Source organism: Hyposmocoma kahamanoa, unplaced genomic scaffold (genome assembly GCF_003589595.1).
Source record: "Hyposmocoma kahamanoa isolate Upper Pololo Valley unplaced genomic scaffold, ASM358959v1 78, whole genome shotgun sequence".
Taxonomy (NCBI): domain Eukaryota; kingdom Metazoa; phylum Arthropoda; class Insecta; order Lepidoptera; family Cosmopterigidae; genus Hyposmocoma; species Hyposmocoma kahamanoa.
Window position 1 is genome coordinate 6,997,547 of NW_020653945.1, and position 17,693 is coordinate 7,015,239.

The following is a 17,693-nucleotide window of genomic DNA, read 5'->3' on the forward strand; positions in this document are numbered from 1 at the left end:
TTCATACGAATGAACCAATTTTGAAAACATTTATGCCACTTCTCCGTAACAATCTCTAAAACATATTTTTCATACTCTTCGACAGCCTCTTCAGTCGATGAAAATCGTTGACTGCGTAAATGGCGTAGGAAAAATCCATATGCTCGAATGCTGCTTTGTTTTGGGATCGTAACTATAAATCGATGTCGACACCTGTTACTATGTCCCGCACCAAATTTGACGCCCATTCTTGGAATCTAGTAAGTATGGCATTGCATCAAGTGACGCGATCCGTTTTTGTTGAGTCTCAGTCAAATTGTGTTGGGTCCACCGAGAGCACAGCTTTTTCACACCCAAATGTTTGTGTAGTACCTATTGATTGTATTTGATTCATGCCTATGCCTAAAGATACCCGAATCTCATGGTATATCACATGCCTGTCTGTTTTGATCATACGGTGCACAGCATCGATGTTTTTGTTGTTCACAGCAGTGGACGGGCGACCATCACGAAATTCGTCACTGAGACTCACGCGACCGCGTTTGAATTCTGCAAACCAGCAATAAATAGTCGTCTTGCATGGTGCTTCATCGCCAAAAGCAGTTTGGAGCCGAGGAAAGCTCCGCTGAGATGTTAAATTACTCTTAAAGTCGTAGAAAATCATACTACGAAAATTTTCACGACTTAAATCCATGGTGATGTAGACAACCAATTTCTAAAATGGCGCCACAATGTAAAAACAAGTGACAGTCAGAAAACTGTATTCTACAGCCTGAGAATTTCATTTCCAAATATTGTAATTACTTTTTAAATATTGTTTGTGTAAGTGGCCAGTTCCGGAAACTTACAGTGCGCCCTATGTATTAGAACAAGTATTAGGCTTAGGAAATGAAACTGTTTTCCGGATTTAAATCGCGTTATTTCTTATTTCAAACAAACCGACGTTTTGGGCCCTCTACAGGTCCCGTGGTCACGGTTGACCTATGTGTAATAATCGCGAAAACCTAAGAACTCGATAAGTATTACGCTCTTTATAGAAAAATTAATAAATGCGTGTTTGTATATAATTTTCATTGTTGACATTTTCACATTTTTTTGCAGTTAAGCCTGTGTTTCGCCGTAGTTGCGTTAAAATATTAATAACAGTATAATAGCTAGGTATCGGCATTCGCCATATATCTTTTTTACTTCAATTTTAAAAAAAGATGGAGGTTTCAAATCGACTTTTTTTGTGTGTGTTACGCGATTACTGATGCCGATTTTTGAACTGATTTCGATGATTCTTTTTTTGTTGGAAAAAGGGTACCTCAGTGTTGGTCCCATTTATATAGTATAACTTAAATTGGAGAAAATATTCCACCTGTAAGGGTGGCGAAGTAGGGGATGAATTCGGTTTCGCGCACTTTCCGGTAACTGATTTCAATAAACCTTGGCAAATAGATGTAATTCTACGAACTTTTGAGGCTGATTTTTTTAAATAAAAAAATTATTGTGTACAAATGTTATTGTTAAGACATTTTCATATTTTCTTGCAGTGAAGCCTGTGTTTCACCGTAGGTGCGTTAAAATAGTAATAACCGAACGTATTGTGTACATATATTCATGTATATTGTAATTTCCATAGTGCTTTGAACTAAAAAGGTCAAACACAGATACCAACTTAAGAATACAAATTCAATCCATACTAATAGCGAATTTTTGTAACGATATTGTACATAGCATAATGTACTTTATGGTCAATTGTGTAACGTACAAACTAGATGCTAGCCAAACTCTTCCGCGGAATGCGCGAGCATTCTCAAGCATGCACGAGGATTCCGCGGAATTCCGCTTCCATTCCAAATATATCCAAATTGAGCTTTACTCTGTCTGTTAGGTTTTCTATCACGACTAAACATATTTAATTACTTTTGGTATAGAGATAGATGCTACCTAGTACATAGGCTATTTTTTATTACAAAAATAAATCTTAAAGGGGGTGAAATAGGAAATGGAAGTTTTTATGGAGAGCCAATAAAACTATGAAAATTAGTATAGTACAGTAGACTATACGAAGTACTTGTCCTAAGCAGACGAGGTTGCGGGTACCAGCTAGTACTTTTATGAAACCATGAACAGCTTCCCTGTTGACATTTGCTTCGAAAGCAATTCTACATCGTCTCATGAATAAACCAATTTCTATTAAGTACTTGTGTAACTAGGTACTACATGATTGTATCTTAATCGAACTAAATAGTAACTGCTTGGACTGAAGGCTTTTTAATTTACAGAAAGAAGATTCACATCGGAACTTGAGGAGATCTAAACTTGTTTAAATCGATTATTTTTTTAATAATAATACTAATATCTAATAATAACGCACACACTCAATATAGTCACGCACTAGGAAAACCCTGTGTCGTGGGTAGTGATGAAAGAGACTCAGTCTTTTAACCCTCAAGTCTTGAGTCATAAGACTGAAACTGAAGACTAACTCGAGTCGAAGTCTTTTAACCCTAGGAAACTTAAAAGACTTATAGGACTAAAACGACTAAAAAGACTAAAACAACTAAAACAACTGGCGCCTTATAGCCTCGGTAGTCGCGAGTCATGAGCCATATGGCGTGTTTTTATTTCTACCCACAAGGTATTTATTTTACGATTTTTATTATAAGTAAATAAACGTGATTATTTACTACATACTGCTTACGTCATTTTTATTTATAAACTTCGGGCTTAATAAGACATAAAATAGGCATAAATCCTTTGCAAACAACTCGAGTCGTTTCAGTTTTTCAAATCGTTCAAGTCGTTTAAGTCTTTTGAGTCTTTTAGTATAACGACTGAGTCTTATTAATAAAACTCGAATCCCCAGTCTTAATTTTAGAGTCGAGTCCTGTAAAAAGGAGTCGAGTCGTTATAAAACGCCTTAAAAGACTGAGGGTCGTATTCCAGAACTCTACTCAATACTCAAGTCAGGATTTGAGTATAGCAGTGAGCACTGAAAATCATACTCAAGTCCTTGCCATTGGGGTCGTATTTCCAGTGCTTGAAATCATACTCAAGTCTGCTTAAGTCCTGACTTGAGCATTGAGTAGAGTTCTGGAATACGACCCTTTGTCTCTTTCATCACTAGTCGTGGGTGCCATGGATCACACATAGGCAACCAAATTACATCCAAACTCACGAGAGAAATAAATGTAGGCCATATAATTATTTCTCTCGGCCCGGGAATCGAACCTGGGATCTCTGCGTGGTATGGCGGCATGGTAACCATTCAGAAGAGAAACATTCGCTTAATAACTGACATACGTATATCCTCAACAATGTCACTTTGGATAAATTCTAAGCTTGATAGGGTATGCAGTGAAAACCCTTTAAGTTTTGGATCTCCAAAGTGATCTTACTTAATTGATCTACTTTAGTGATCTTAACAACTACATCGATTGTAACGTAATTTTATTTTTAAGGATTTCTAACAAAGTTGACAACTTAACGTAAACAAAACAATAAATACTGAATAATTAATAGGTAATTGCAAATTCAATTATAGGCAACCACAGCAAGCACTTATATATACTTATATATACTTATATATTCTTCCGTGATACATATATAATTTACCAAAAATTAATACTGCTAAATTAAAATGAACAATAATAATAATTTAAATATAATTATTTAATTAAACTTAGACTAAATTTATTATTAATTAAATTTTAACGAAAAATATCATTGCTGCATAGCTCCGATGGTGTAGTGTCTTATCATCATCATCATCATCAGCCTATTGCAGTCCACTGCTGGACATAGGCCTCCCCTAATGCACGCCATTTCGCCCTGTTCTCGGCTTGACGCATCCATTTCCTGCCAGCAATCTTCCGCAGATCGTCACTCCATCTGGCTGGAGGGCGTCCCACACTACGTTTGCCAAGTCGTGGTCTCCACTCAAGAGCTCATTTACCCCAGCGGTTGTCGGTTCTTCGGCAGATATGTCCAGCCCAGTGTCTTATATAGTAAGTATTTTGCAACAGGTCCCCAATCTATTTCCTATTAGTCTAGGTAACTATCGCATGTGTCTACAACTTATTTCTCTTAAGATCCCAATAAATAGATAGTAAATATCTAAAGTTATTATTGGCAATAAGTCGCCAAACAACCGGCGAGCACCTTACGCCAGAAGCCTAACAGCACGACCCGGATGTCCACGACGAACGGTAAAATGCATTATGTCTATACAGCACATTCAGTGCGACGACACGCGGGTGCAGAAAGCCACACAATTCATCCGTGACAGTCCGTGTTGCTCTAATAAGGCCCAAACACTTATTTTTGAACCTACACTTACTACCTTTCGATTATTGAAATGAGTTTTTTTACTTTGGCGAACTGCTGAGTTCGTACCTGTATTTTCCCACCTTCATAGAAAGAAAACATGGCGCCTATCGATCGGCCCTGCCCCACGCGCAAGCGTTCTCCCCATTCAATATAGACTACGAATTCCCCAAATAATCTGTCGTGCAATTTATTCCTGCAACGCGCATTGCTGCACTGGTTGCATAATCATTGTAACTATCTATATAATACCAATTTCGAAGCTATCATTATAAGCAATCAATATGTGATGCTTAAATTAACAGCGTGTCTTGTAAAAATAATGATTCTGTCATTAATTAAAAAAGAAAAGACAGCTGTTGCACTAACGCCCCCAGAGAAACCTTTCGATAGACAAGCTTGAACTTTGGTCCAATTGGCGAGATCCCGCGCATGCTCAGACCCCCCAAAGGTTCTTTATCAAAATAATAATTTCACAGCTACCTCTCTAGTGTCAGTTATGTAAAGGTTTCTGCTCGTCGGCACGAGCAAAATGTGCCCCCTTGGTTTTGTTGTTCTACTAAATCATTATCTATAGGTGTTAAAGGAATAATTTAAATATTACATGTTTCATGTCAATTGTTGTTAGTGTTTATCGATTATACGTAGGGAGTATAGTTGTTTTTAGATAAATCAGGTGAGTGTTTGTGTGCCGTGAAAAGAGCGTTTTACCTGCTTATGTTTTTATTTGTAATAACACTTTTATCTCGCACTTTATTAAGGCGCATTGTTGTTTGCGTTTAGCTGTGACTTTTTTATTTATACATCTTACATCTTTATTGCAACCTGACTCAGTTTGACATTATTAGGGTCGCTAAAACAGAAGATTGATGTTATACCGCCGTTGTAAATCAGAGCTGTTAAGTGAGATATAAATTTAGTGCAGAAAGGTCAAATAGGACCATTATGAAATGCGTTTGTGTCGTTGTTATGCATATGACTTGTTTTTCAACAGGTAACTTACATTCGGCACACGAAGGTTCCGAATTAAATATTGTATATTCCTCGTACAAGTTTCTGATTAACATTTTGGTATAATGTGATAATAATAAAAATGCTCTCCAAAACAACAACAAAATTTTAATTAACCATTATGAAAAAAAAGCAGAAAACATATCGTTTTCTTATAACATCAGCGCAATCAAAAGTTCCACGTTTTTTTTTGTATTATTTAAGAGTTTTTGGAGTCTCTGCCAAGCCCTTAGCGATTTTATTATTCGCCTTTCATTTTCGCAGATCAATGATAAAGAACAAAAGGTAGAGCTCCCATTCATTTCGTCTCAGTTTGCATGGTACTTTTTAGTTTTTGTACGATAGCAAAAGTAAATACAATGAAACAACGTAACTCTAAACTAAGCAAGAAAATTTATGTAAATATACAATTCTGCGAGTAAAATTTTGTTCCGCGCCTGTTCATTTAATTTGTTTCATAAAGAAATTCTGTTTATTGTACAAACTTGGGGCGTGTGATATGAATAACAATGTGCATTGTTATCCGAAAATTGGATGTCATGATTGTATACAGCACATAATAAGTTTTACATCCTGCTCTAATCAATTTACGTGGCTTGCATGGTTCTCTTCCGAGAACTTTGGCCCATCCCGCCTAACAAACTGGTTAAATGTTGTGTAAGGGCTGAGTCTTACATGTCAACTGTACAGTCTCTATACTAAACGTTCAGCACGCTTCGGCACCAAGCGTCCAACCCTACTTACTACCTTAGCAGCAATAGAGCTCCTTGTGAAAGAGTTCGTCCAGGGAAGTACTGCCACCTTACCTATTTCTGTCGCTAAGCAGTAATGTTAGCATTACTGCGTTCCGGCTTAGAAGAGTAAGAAAAAAAAGGTAAGGGCGAAATTACAGGCACATGGGACTTGTTAATGTATATCTCAGGGTGACGGGCGCAGTGGCAGTACCCCAGTGCCCCTCAGATCTTAAGCTCAGAGTAGCACTGCAACAGTCATGGACAGGCGTGTAGCTTACCATCAGGCGCACGCCTTGTTCGTCCCGTCACTTGATATTATAAAAAAAAAACATCTTCTCCAACAGATTTTCTCACAATGTTTTTCGTCACTGTTAAAACAAATCATAATAAATCAAAACAGTACCTACAAAAATTGAAAAGACTCAAAGGTACATACATATGCTGGAAATCCAAGTGTTCACCAATTTTGTTTAACACGATCACTCCTTTAGCTGTCGTAAAACTAGTAGGTACCTATTATAGCGGACTGTATCAATGTGGCTCGAGTGCTATTGGAGTGTGAGCAAGATCAAAGGGAGCGTACAATTTATTTACAATGTCAATATAAAATTAAACTGTTAAAAAGATTATATAAAATATATGTACAAAAAAGATTTGTAGCGACTGCTGCGATTCGTTACACCTATTTTGCATTGACAATCTATACTTAATCTCCTAATATTCCTTCTAGAACATTTGCAAACACAATTGACGTACTGTATTTGACAGAGAAGATATAAGGTATTGCCCTTAGCGACGGCGACGCAAACGACTTTATTGTCGCTTATGGACTAAACACGCTATATTGACTTGACACGTAATTAAACCGAAACAATGTAGCCCAGATTAAGTTTGGTTTTAAATATCATATCTAGAAAAGCACGCGGAATAATTGAGAGTCATAAAGAAATCTTCTTGGGGTTCCTCTTGTATCGGAGGTGGGACAGCGTCATGACGATTTTAGGGGCTGCCACTCTAAAAAGCGAAGTAATACAGCCGAACTATTCCTTCACTCAAATCAGGAGTGCCGCCCTCTACTGACACTTCATTTTCCACCGATTTTGCCCTGGATGATAAGCTAGAGTATAGTACTTTTTTTTATAAAACCAAGTGACGGGACGAACATGTCGTGGGCCTGGTGGTAAGCGGCACGCCTGTTCATAACTGTTGCAGTGTCACTCATACTTTAAATTGCAAAGATCTGAGGGGCAGTGGCAGTGCCCCTCAGATGCGTCCGTCACCCTGAGACATAAGTTGACAAGACCCACGTGCCTGTACTTTAACCAGCAGCCTTACGCTTTAAAACCTGAACACAATAATACTAACATTACTGCTTGGCGGCAGAAATAGGTAAGGTGGCAGTACTACCCTGGACGAACTCTTTCACAACGAGCTCTGTTGCTACTAACTCTATTAGATGTTCCTCATGACATGAGTCGTGACCGAAGTACGACATCTTCCTGCATTTAATGGTGTTCATAAGCTCTACATTTTTCTTTAGCTCATTGAGTACTTAAACATTTGTAACCTGGTCACGCTATGAGATTCTCAAGATACGGTAGTAAACTCACATCTCAAAAGCGTTCTTCCTTGTAGTGTTCTCTGTGAAGGTCCAAGTCTCTACGCTGTTTCTAACAATGAAACAGATCGTACCAATTGGGCCCCAAATCTGCTAATTTTAAATCATCTCAGTTGTGTGTCGACGGCTAGCCAGTGACAAGCTACTTCTTTTAACTTTCAGCAGAATGCCAAACGTACAAAATCTTGCCATTGACATTCCATCTACACACAACTGAGATTATTTGAAATTAATAGACTTGAGGCCCAGATCAGTCATATCGTTTTGCTCAATTTTTAATTTTTGCCTAATTATTGCTTAACTTTATCTGGTTTTGCTGTTTGAAGATGAACAAATTGTTGAATGTGAATTTGATCCAGTCATATATGTATAGATAGAATAGTCATACTCTCGTGCTTCCAAAATATTACCTTTATATAACGCAGTGCATACCTTTAATTTAAATGCATGCTTAGTACGTGTGGCGCACTATAAGTTTCCGGAATGAATAAATAAAAATACTGTCAATGGTCAGATATGAATTTATTTTTCTCAAAATATTCTCCGTTAGCGTTAATGCACTTTTTCGTACGAATAAACCAATTTTGAAAACATTTATGCCACCCCTCCGTGACAATCACTGAAACATATTTTTCATACTCTTCGACAGCCTCTTCAGGTGATGAAAATCGTTGACCGCGTAACTGGTTCTTAATTTTTGGAAATAAATAAAAGTCACAAGTTGCCAGGTCGGGACCGTACGCGGGATGGCTCATAAGGTCAACGTTGTTCACCTTAAAAAATTAATTTGTCTGTCAATAACTTCCGGCAAACAAATGGTCGTGTACCAATCACTATTCACGGTACAACGATTCTCCAAAGCAACAGTAGCGACGTGTCCAGTTTTATTAAAAAAGAAGCAATCATTCGCTTAGAGGCACTTTGCACGCGCGCCACTTAGGTTGGTTTCAGCTCATCTCGAAAGACCCATATACTCGGTTGGTGCTTTGTTTTGGGATCGTAACTATAAATCCATGTTTCGTCACCTGTTACTATGTCCCACACCAAATTTGAGGCCCCTTCCATGAATCTGGTAAGCATGGCGTTGCACCAAGTGACGCGTTCCGTTTTTTGAGCCTCAGTCAAATTGTGTGGGATCCACCGAGAGCACAGTTTTTTCGCACCCAAATGTTTGTGTAGTATTGATTGTATTTGACTCATGCCTATGCCTAAAGATGTCCGAATCTCATGGTACGTCACATGCCTGTCTGTTTTGATCATACCGCGCACAGCATCGATGGTTTTGTTGTTCACACCAGTGGACGGGCGACTATCACGATACACGTCACCGAGATTCACACGGCCGAGTTTGAATTATGCAAACCAGCTATAAATAGTCGTCTTGCATTCATCTTCATCGCCAAAAGCAGTTTGAAGCCGAGTGAAGCTCCGCTGAGCTGTTAAATTACACTTAAAGTCGTAGAAAATCATACTACGAAAAATTTTCACGACTTAAATCCATGATGATGTAGACAACCAATTTCTATAATGACGCCACAATGTAAAAACAAGTGACAGTCAGATGAAACAAACTGTACTCTACAGCCAAAGTGTTCCATTTTCAAATGTTGTAATTATTTTTTAAATATTGTTTATGTAAATTGGTAGTTCCGGAAACTTACAGTGCACCCTATGTTTGTGTATGTATTTCGTTTTTATAATAATATAATATAATATATAATATTTAACGTATGTATACGTTTTGAATGAAGAAGGTTCACAACCTTCAGAAAACGTGTGAAATCCCCAACCCGCATTGGGCCAACGTGGCGGACTATGGCGTAAATCTTCGCCTGAGAGGAAAGCCCTGCCCAGAAGTTGGACGAATAAATACTTATTAATAGTTTCTTTTCCAATTTAGCAATAAGGACAGTTCTTTTTTGTAAAATATTTTACGATTTCAATATTGCCTATGATAATCAAACGTTAATTTCAATATGCAAATACATTTCGTTGCAATCTATAAAACGTTGTAATTCTCTTTTTTCAACAACAGTGTCCCAAGTCACAATGCCTGACTGGACGTGGCTGTTCCTATCAGCTCTGTTCGGAGCTCTGTGCACGCTGGCCGTGCCGTTGGCTCTCTTTGTCTACTATCTTCGTCCTTTCGAGAAGAAACGGTCTGATGCACAGTTCGCTATGCCCGTCACAAGTATACCTGCAGTAAGTATAAGACGCCTTTTTTAACCGACTTCAAAAAAAAATTTATATGTTACTCGATAACTCCAGTTTTAATTGTGAATCGATTTTGATGATACTTTTTTGTTGCAAAGAGGGTACCTCAGTAGTGGTCCCATTTAAATCTGAAGAACATATTCCACCTCTAAGCGTGGCAAACTAGAGGATGAATGACTTTTGAGGTCGGTTTTTTAATATTCTGTAGGTACTGAGATTGTTGTTATTCAATAGCCGACTTTGCCAATTACAACGTGTTCATAAAAAAGTGTATACTGGATTGCTGAACTCCTGAGCCGATAGGCATACTTACGATCGAGTACGAGTTACGATACGGTGTTAGTACGACATACGATAAGGTTCATTTATATACTTTTAAACTTTTGCCGGTGCATTATATATCACCCTGCAGGAAAAAATTCATTGCCGCAGAAGACGTGGTCGTAGGAAAACCACCTGGCTTGAAAATCTTGCAGAGTGGTTCAAGATGAGTACCAACTTCACGGACCCAAGTAGCCATAATGATAGACGACCTCCGTTGGGAGATGGCACCTCAAGAAGAAGAAGGTGCATTATACTAACATTTCAAAACGGGAATAAACGCAATTAAACAATTCAACGTATATACGGTAGGGCTAGCACGATAGAGCGCGACTTGCGTATGAGCGACATAAAGCGCGATATAAAGCGCGACATACTGCTAATCCCGCATAGTGAATAGCAATATCTTACGCTTCTACAGGTTACATTGGCCGTGATCACGGGCTGACTGTTTAAGCAGCTGTTATAGTTGGCTTATTGGCAATCCCTCGCAGCATTGAGTTGCCTCCATCAGTTACTAGGAAACAAATTCAAATGTTTATCCTAGATATGTTGTCTGGGCAAGCGTTTTTGCGAAAGTGACTCGGTCAGAACTGAGACTAGTCGATTCTTGGGGTTAACAATTCTTTCTCCGTATGCAGTTTTAACCAGCAGTAGAGCTCCTTGTGAAAGAGTTCGTCCAGTACTGCCACCTTACCCGTGTTACTCTGTTCCGGTTTTGAAGGGTAAAGCTGCTGGTAAATTACAGGCACTTGAGACTTGTCAACTTATGTCTCAGGGTGACGGGCGCAATGTCAGTGCCCCTCCGATCCGTGCGATTTAAAGCTCTGAGTGGCACTGCAGCTGTTATGTGCAGGCGTGTAGTTTACCATTAGGCGCACGACTCGTTCGTCTCGTCACTTGATATTATAAAAAAGGCGGGTGTCAGCATCTTGTAGCCGTGCGAGTTTTTCTAACTACCCGCACTTGATCTTCAATATTTATTTGTGCACTAGGGTTCTGTCGCGACTGTTGTGTGTCGGTCTAGTGAGAACTCTAGTGCACAAATAAATAATGAAGATCAAGTGCGGGTAGTTACGGCTTGTCCGTCCCGTCACTTGATGTTACAAAAAAATAAAGTTATTGTTCGTTATACGGGATAATATTGTGGTTTGCAAATACCTATTTAATTGCTTAAGCGCATTTATTCCTGTTTTGAAAATTAGTGAAGTGTCATTTAATTCATAAAAAGTGCCCTTGGAATAACGTCAGGAAAATTTCAATATGACGGAGTGTAAACAGTCCACAAATTATTGATACGACTGACATCTCCTTACTACGTAAATTTACCGATGACGTTTAGTATTTGTGTAGTATTTAATTCACACATTTGGATTACGTTTGTTAACTGCCTATGCAAACCCGTACATTCATTGAATGAATGCAGAGAAACGTGACCCGATGTGCATGAGATCGTGCTTTGCATACGAGCTTATATAACCTATATCTTGTTAGCTGGACTTAGTGTAACGTATATTACGCCCACGGCAACAAAATTTGCATCCTGTAAACACGATGTAAGCGTTTCCAGTCTCTAAATACAGGCGTAACCGTGTTTAGGGCAAAACGAGGCGGATACGTGGACTATATTATATTTACTAATGATGTCCTACTAACATTTTGACTGAATTTCCCATCATTTAATAAAGATTAAATTGTAATTATTTTAGCGACAAATTTAAAACATCTCTCTTTTTCGGAAGAGTTTCCCATCATTCAATATAGATTAAATTGTAATTATCTTAGCGACAAATTTAAAACGTCTCTCTTTTTCGGGAGATAAAATTCTGTTTTATATGGATACGCCACTTGAAGTACTGCCACCTTACCTATTTCTGCCGCCAAGCAGTAAAGGGTGGTGGTGAAATTACAGGCACATGAGACTTTTCAACTTATGTCTCAGGGTGATGGGCGCAGATTTAAAACTCTGAGTGGCACTGCAACTGTTATGGACAGGCGTGTCGTTTATCATCAGGCGTACGACTTATTCGTCCCTTCACTTAGTATCATAAAAAAAATTTAGCGCTGTGGTGTTATGCACCAAAATTTGCAGAAAGCAAACACAATTTTGAGCGTTTTTATCCCGAACCCCGCATTCGTAGCGAAGCTGCTGAAACAACAAAATGAACTCCCGTAACTATTAAGAATTTTCCGTGCTAAACTTTTATGTTTGTGTTTTATGTACTTTTATGTGTACAAAAGTAAATAACAACCAAGCATAAATAGCAACCTGTAGCTTTGGGGGTACTGAATTGCAAAGTTGACCCTACTTATCACCGGCAAGTTTATGTTTTAGAAAAACATTCGAAAAGCGGCTAGTATTATATGGGCCACCCTGATCAGTATCCCGACGGTTAGTTACCTGAATAATACATCAGGTCACGAGTTACTACGTTTTGTGCCAGTACGATAGATATTCCGTAAATTATTTTAGAACAATTTTCTTGCTATTTATCGTTCTATATCGTCATCGAGTATATAACCAGAAATAGATATTTAATTACCGATGAACTGTGGTTTGTTTTGTAATTAAATGTTTTGCTGTTTTTCCCACGCCACCGAATGGAACAGCACGTTATTGTTGGAGATATTATCTTTATTTCAAAAAATACTGAATATTTTTTGGAATATAAAGAGACGTACCTACACACAGGTCAATTGTTGGCGCTGTACTATTTCAGTGCAAACGAGAGTTGATATTTATAATTGATGTATAACTGATGTGTTACCAGGAATGTATATTATTATTATTTTCGTATTTATTTTAAACTCTCGCCTCTCCCAAGGCCTAAAAAATTAATTTTAAATTTTTAAATGGGAGAGGCGGTATTTCCCGGCAATGGCACATTATTATTATTATTATTATTATTATTATTATTATTATTATTATTATTTCGTCTCTATTTCTGGTTATATACTCGATATATATCGATATATGTATATCGGTCTTTCACGGGTGGGATCCACTTAATTCGCCCAAAATAGAAGTTGAATGCAATTGGAAAGCACTCGATTGCATGCTGACAGCACGCTGACTGCACTGCTATTGTGACACAGTCGCGATGCAGCCACACGTGATGCATCGTGACTGTGTCGCGATGCATCACGTGTGGCTGCACCTTTGATTTTAACCAATAAATCATTACTGATGATTGATTCGAAACAAATTCAGCTAAAAGGTTTATTATTTATATTATTTAATTTCCTCCCTTGATATAAATGCTTTTTATACGAATTGGCATAGCGACTGTGAACTGGCAATCGGTACTATCTCAATTTTGACAACTTTACAGGTGAAGAACAGAATTGTTTGCGTCATTTATATAGCATCTGGTTTATTAAATAAAAATACGTAGTTTTTAAAATATTTTTATTGCACATGTATGTATGTACACTACGTATTTTTATTTAATAAACCAGATGCTATATAAATGATTTTTTCTTCATCTTGTAAAGTCAAAATTGAAATAGTACCGGTTGCCCACAGACGATAGGTCGAATAACTTATTTGCTATAATACGACAGAACCTTGTACATATATGATACAAGCTTAGATTGCTTCGATTGAGGAAGATTTGGAAAGGCACTGAAAAATCAATCTTATCGTTTTTGTGTAGATTAAAACACGAAATGAGGACAGCTCAGTGATTGATGACTTAGATTTCTTTTTAATTCGATTTTAAGAAGAATACAGTTATTTTCATTTAATAGCATTTTATGCAATCGTTGCTTAGTGAGGGATTTTACAGGCGAGTACCGTGTTTACCGTCTAAGAAATAGGTACGAGATTTTAAGATCTAATTATGTAACTATTGCACACAATACTTTTTCTACGAGTAAATAAAATAATGGCACACAACCAATATTAATGTATATTTTGTTAACAATTCATGACAACAAACTCAAACGAAAGCCTAACAAACGTTACAAAACAAAAATGAAAGAGATTCAATAGAAGCGGCAAAGTACCGCTTATATTTTAACCAATCTTTTTTTATATAAAGGTTTATGGCCCGGTTGCACGACCTTTAAGCCAATTTAACCAAAGAGGAGGCAGTAGAGCGTTTGAGTAGCTTGATATTTTAAATAGCAATACGACGTTCTTTTTTTGAAACTCATTATAGTTTTGTGTACCGAATTATGTAATTGAAATTTTTCATTTGAGTAGAGAGTACCATAGACAATGGAATTTTGATTCCGAACTAAAAAGAGCACCTTTCTGATAAGTCTATGAAATTATAATTGACAGATTAAAATACCTACTAGGAGTAGAAAAATATATTTTACATTGCCTGATAAATCGTTTTTAGAAATATATAGCGAAAATGTAATTTGAAAGGTACGCATCAAAGAGACCAAAAATGTCGTTGAAAATCCCAAATCAAAAGTTCTTAATTTATCTGTAGGCGAAGTCTCAGTTACAAATTAAATTTCCAAAAGGGACGAATCCAATACCTAACTGTACATTACACTTACCGCGTCAAAAGCGGGTGCTATGTAATTTCTTAAGGACTTCGAGGAATTTAGTTATTAAATTATTAATACAGGTTCAACGAAATCTACTTAATTTCATCCCAATTTAGACACCGAGTAAGGCACAGCAGTCCGCGTCCATTCAACTTACTATCCAGTTAAATAACATTATTGATTTATTGATTCCCATTTCACTTTACACAGCTATTTTATGACGTGTTGGTTAACGTAACACACAAGCAATTTTACGTTATCGTTAGTCAACAAAACTTCTATTTCTTTCCAATACACAGGAAATATTTCCTGAGTTATTTTATCCAAGGCTACAAGACACACGTACACGACTATGCGGGTACAGATCACACGCGATTAAATACGGACTATTAGGACTGGTTCAGACGATAAACGTTTGACGTTACGCGTTTTACTTACGCGCTCATGCTGGGGCAGCACTTGCTTCTTTGTCACTCACGAAGCAACGCGCGCCGAAGTTTTGCTCGCTAGAAGTTATCACGCTAATGCAGTAGTCACATTAGCGGTTTCGTAATTTTAAGCCAATTATCGTGTAATAATCCAAAATGGCCACGATACAATTTCGAAACGTGTTGACTATGAACGACGAATTTATTTATTTGTATATATGTGCTATCGTTTACTTTTCATGGTGAACATTCTCTGGAGCCCATATAATGGCTCAGCTTTAAAATTGTGTAAAAACTCTAACACCATTTCGTCAATCCATCATTTAGACAGAGCGTCTACGTTTACGTAAAGCGTCTGGGGTGCACGAAAGGAGCCTCCCCGCACGAGTAAGTACCTATCTTACCCCAATTGACAAATCCTTTCACCACAATAGTAAACATTATAATGTGTGCCATCGATACGGTAAGAAGAAGACAAAGCGTCTAATCAATTTGAGAACAACAGTCGAAACGAACTACGCTAGTCTGATCACCGCCACCCGGATCGTACACAGCCTGAACATTCATGACGATAGTCAATAATGGTTGGTTTACCTCACGGATCGTACACAGCCTGAACATTCATGACGATAGTCAATAATGGTTGGTTTACCTCACGGATCGTACGCAGTCTGAACATTCGTGACGATAGTCAATAATGGTTTTATTTACCTATGGGTTACCTGCATGTATCGTTGTGCGAAGCTTAGACGCTAGTACAGCGCAACAATACAACTATACGAATTTTATTCGTAAGTAGCCCTAGGGTCCACTATGCTGACGCGCGTTTGAAGCGTTAACAAAACGCCTGTGAACGCTTGTTGTCTGAATCGGCTCTTACTTTCTTCGATATTGTGGAATTAATTATTGTTATTTAATGTTAAATAAATTGAGAAAGTTTGTATTGTACATACACTGAAGTTTGAATTTTGAAATTAGAAACTCCTTATCAACATGCGCGCTCCGTACAAACGTATTTTGGTCCTATTTTAGATATTTACTAATCAAACTCCGTGAAATTGGGTAGACATGATCTAAGTCTTTATTAAAACTTAACTTTTGATCAAAAATGTCTAAACTTTTGATAATTTCTCTAAACATTTCCTCTAGATTCTGTAAAACCATAATCTTAGAAAGCAATACGAATTAACTACACCTCTAGCATATTATTATGTCTTGAATGAACATCAGACTGCGTAATATAAGAATTTCGCACGGAAATTCTGGAGGCACTTGCGTAGTAGCAGTAGAGCTCCTTGTGAAAGAGTTCGTCCAAGGAACTACTGCCACTGTACCTATTTCCGCCGCCTAGCAGTAATGTGAGCATTACTACGTTTCGGTTTTAAAGGGTAAGGGTGCTAGTGAAATTACAGGCACATGGGCCTTGTGTTTATGTCTCAGGGTGACGAAGTGGCACTGCAATTGTTATGTGCAGGCGTGTCGCTTAACATCACGGCTTAATTGTCCCGCCTCTTAGTATTATTTTGAAAAAATACTTCATGGCGATAGAGACAACTGCGAGCCGTTGGTAACACTGTCCACTTAAGTGTAAAGAAAATTCAAGCTGAATAGTGAAGCTATTATATTATATGTATAATATACGCACAGTCGATATCCTTAGATACCTGACCCTCTAGTCGACTTTTTGGTTCTGATAGCCTTCTTACGCATTCAACAGAAAGTGTTAAGGAATTCCAGCTTTATCGTTTTTTTAACTCTTTATTTAATTTGAGGCTTTGGTTATTGTTGAACATGTGAGCTTCATTCGAAAAACAGTAAGTACATGAGGAAAACACATAATAAAATGTAAACAGATAATCAAAATACTACCTAACCAAATATGTATACAAAATCTTCTATACATATTCAGGAATTCCACACACTTCGCAATTCGGTGAATTCACTCTCCGCGTCAATGTATGAAACGTGTCTGGAACGAAGCCTATGCGCGCTGACAATTTGAGCCCTGCTTAAATTGACGTGGTCAACCCAATGAGCATGAGGAGTCTCACACTGAATGGTGTTGTACCAGATTCCTTTTTCCCGAGACCTCATATCAAAGAACTCCTTCCAACGAAAATGGAACTTGCCCTGTCACGCGGGCCTAATAGAAGCATGGGCATAATTAAATAGAAGGCTCGGTTCGCATGGATTTTATTGTACAATTATGAAAAAGAAGGTACAGGGAAAGGAACAGGTAAAGTAAAAGCGTAACAAAACAAAATAATATAAACCAGATACAATCGTATAAAAACACTCTCTACTTAAATTGAAATAGAAATAGTTTGTTTGAAACACATTGTTTGAGGCACTATTGACCAAATATAGTTTCAATCAATAGTTACGAAGTACCTGCCACTTAACTTGATTGCCTGTCAAACTTAATAATAAGTCTTTTAAATATACGTTTTTGTTCATAGTAGTAGTATAGAGATGCGTATTTACTTCAGTCATAAACTGCTCCATAGATGGTAAATTTATAAATAACCTCAATTATGCAGACGACATGGAAACTACTGAAGATATGTG

The 17,693-nt window shown here is 37.6% G+C and overlaps 1 protein-coding gene across 2 annotated transcripts in view; it reads left to right on the top strand.

Annotated features, from left to right (window-relative positions):
• Positions 1–17,693, top strand: part of LOC113232777 (PDZ domain-containing protein 8-like) — a 92,002-nt gene that overhangs the window by 25,417 nt on the left and 48,892 nt on the right. For both annotated transcript variants that reach the window (XM_026467562.1, XM_026467563.1), the window contains exon 10: positions 9,692–9,858. In XM_026467562.1, the coding sequence (XP_026323347.1) occupies positions 9,692–9,858 (167 nt within the window). The remainder of the gene's footprint in view (positions 1–9,691; positions 9,859–17,693) is intronic.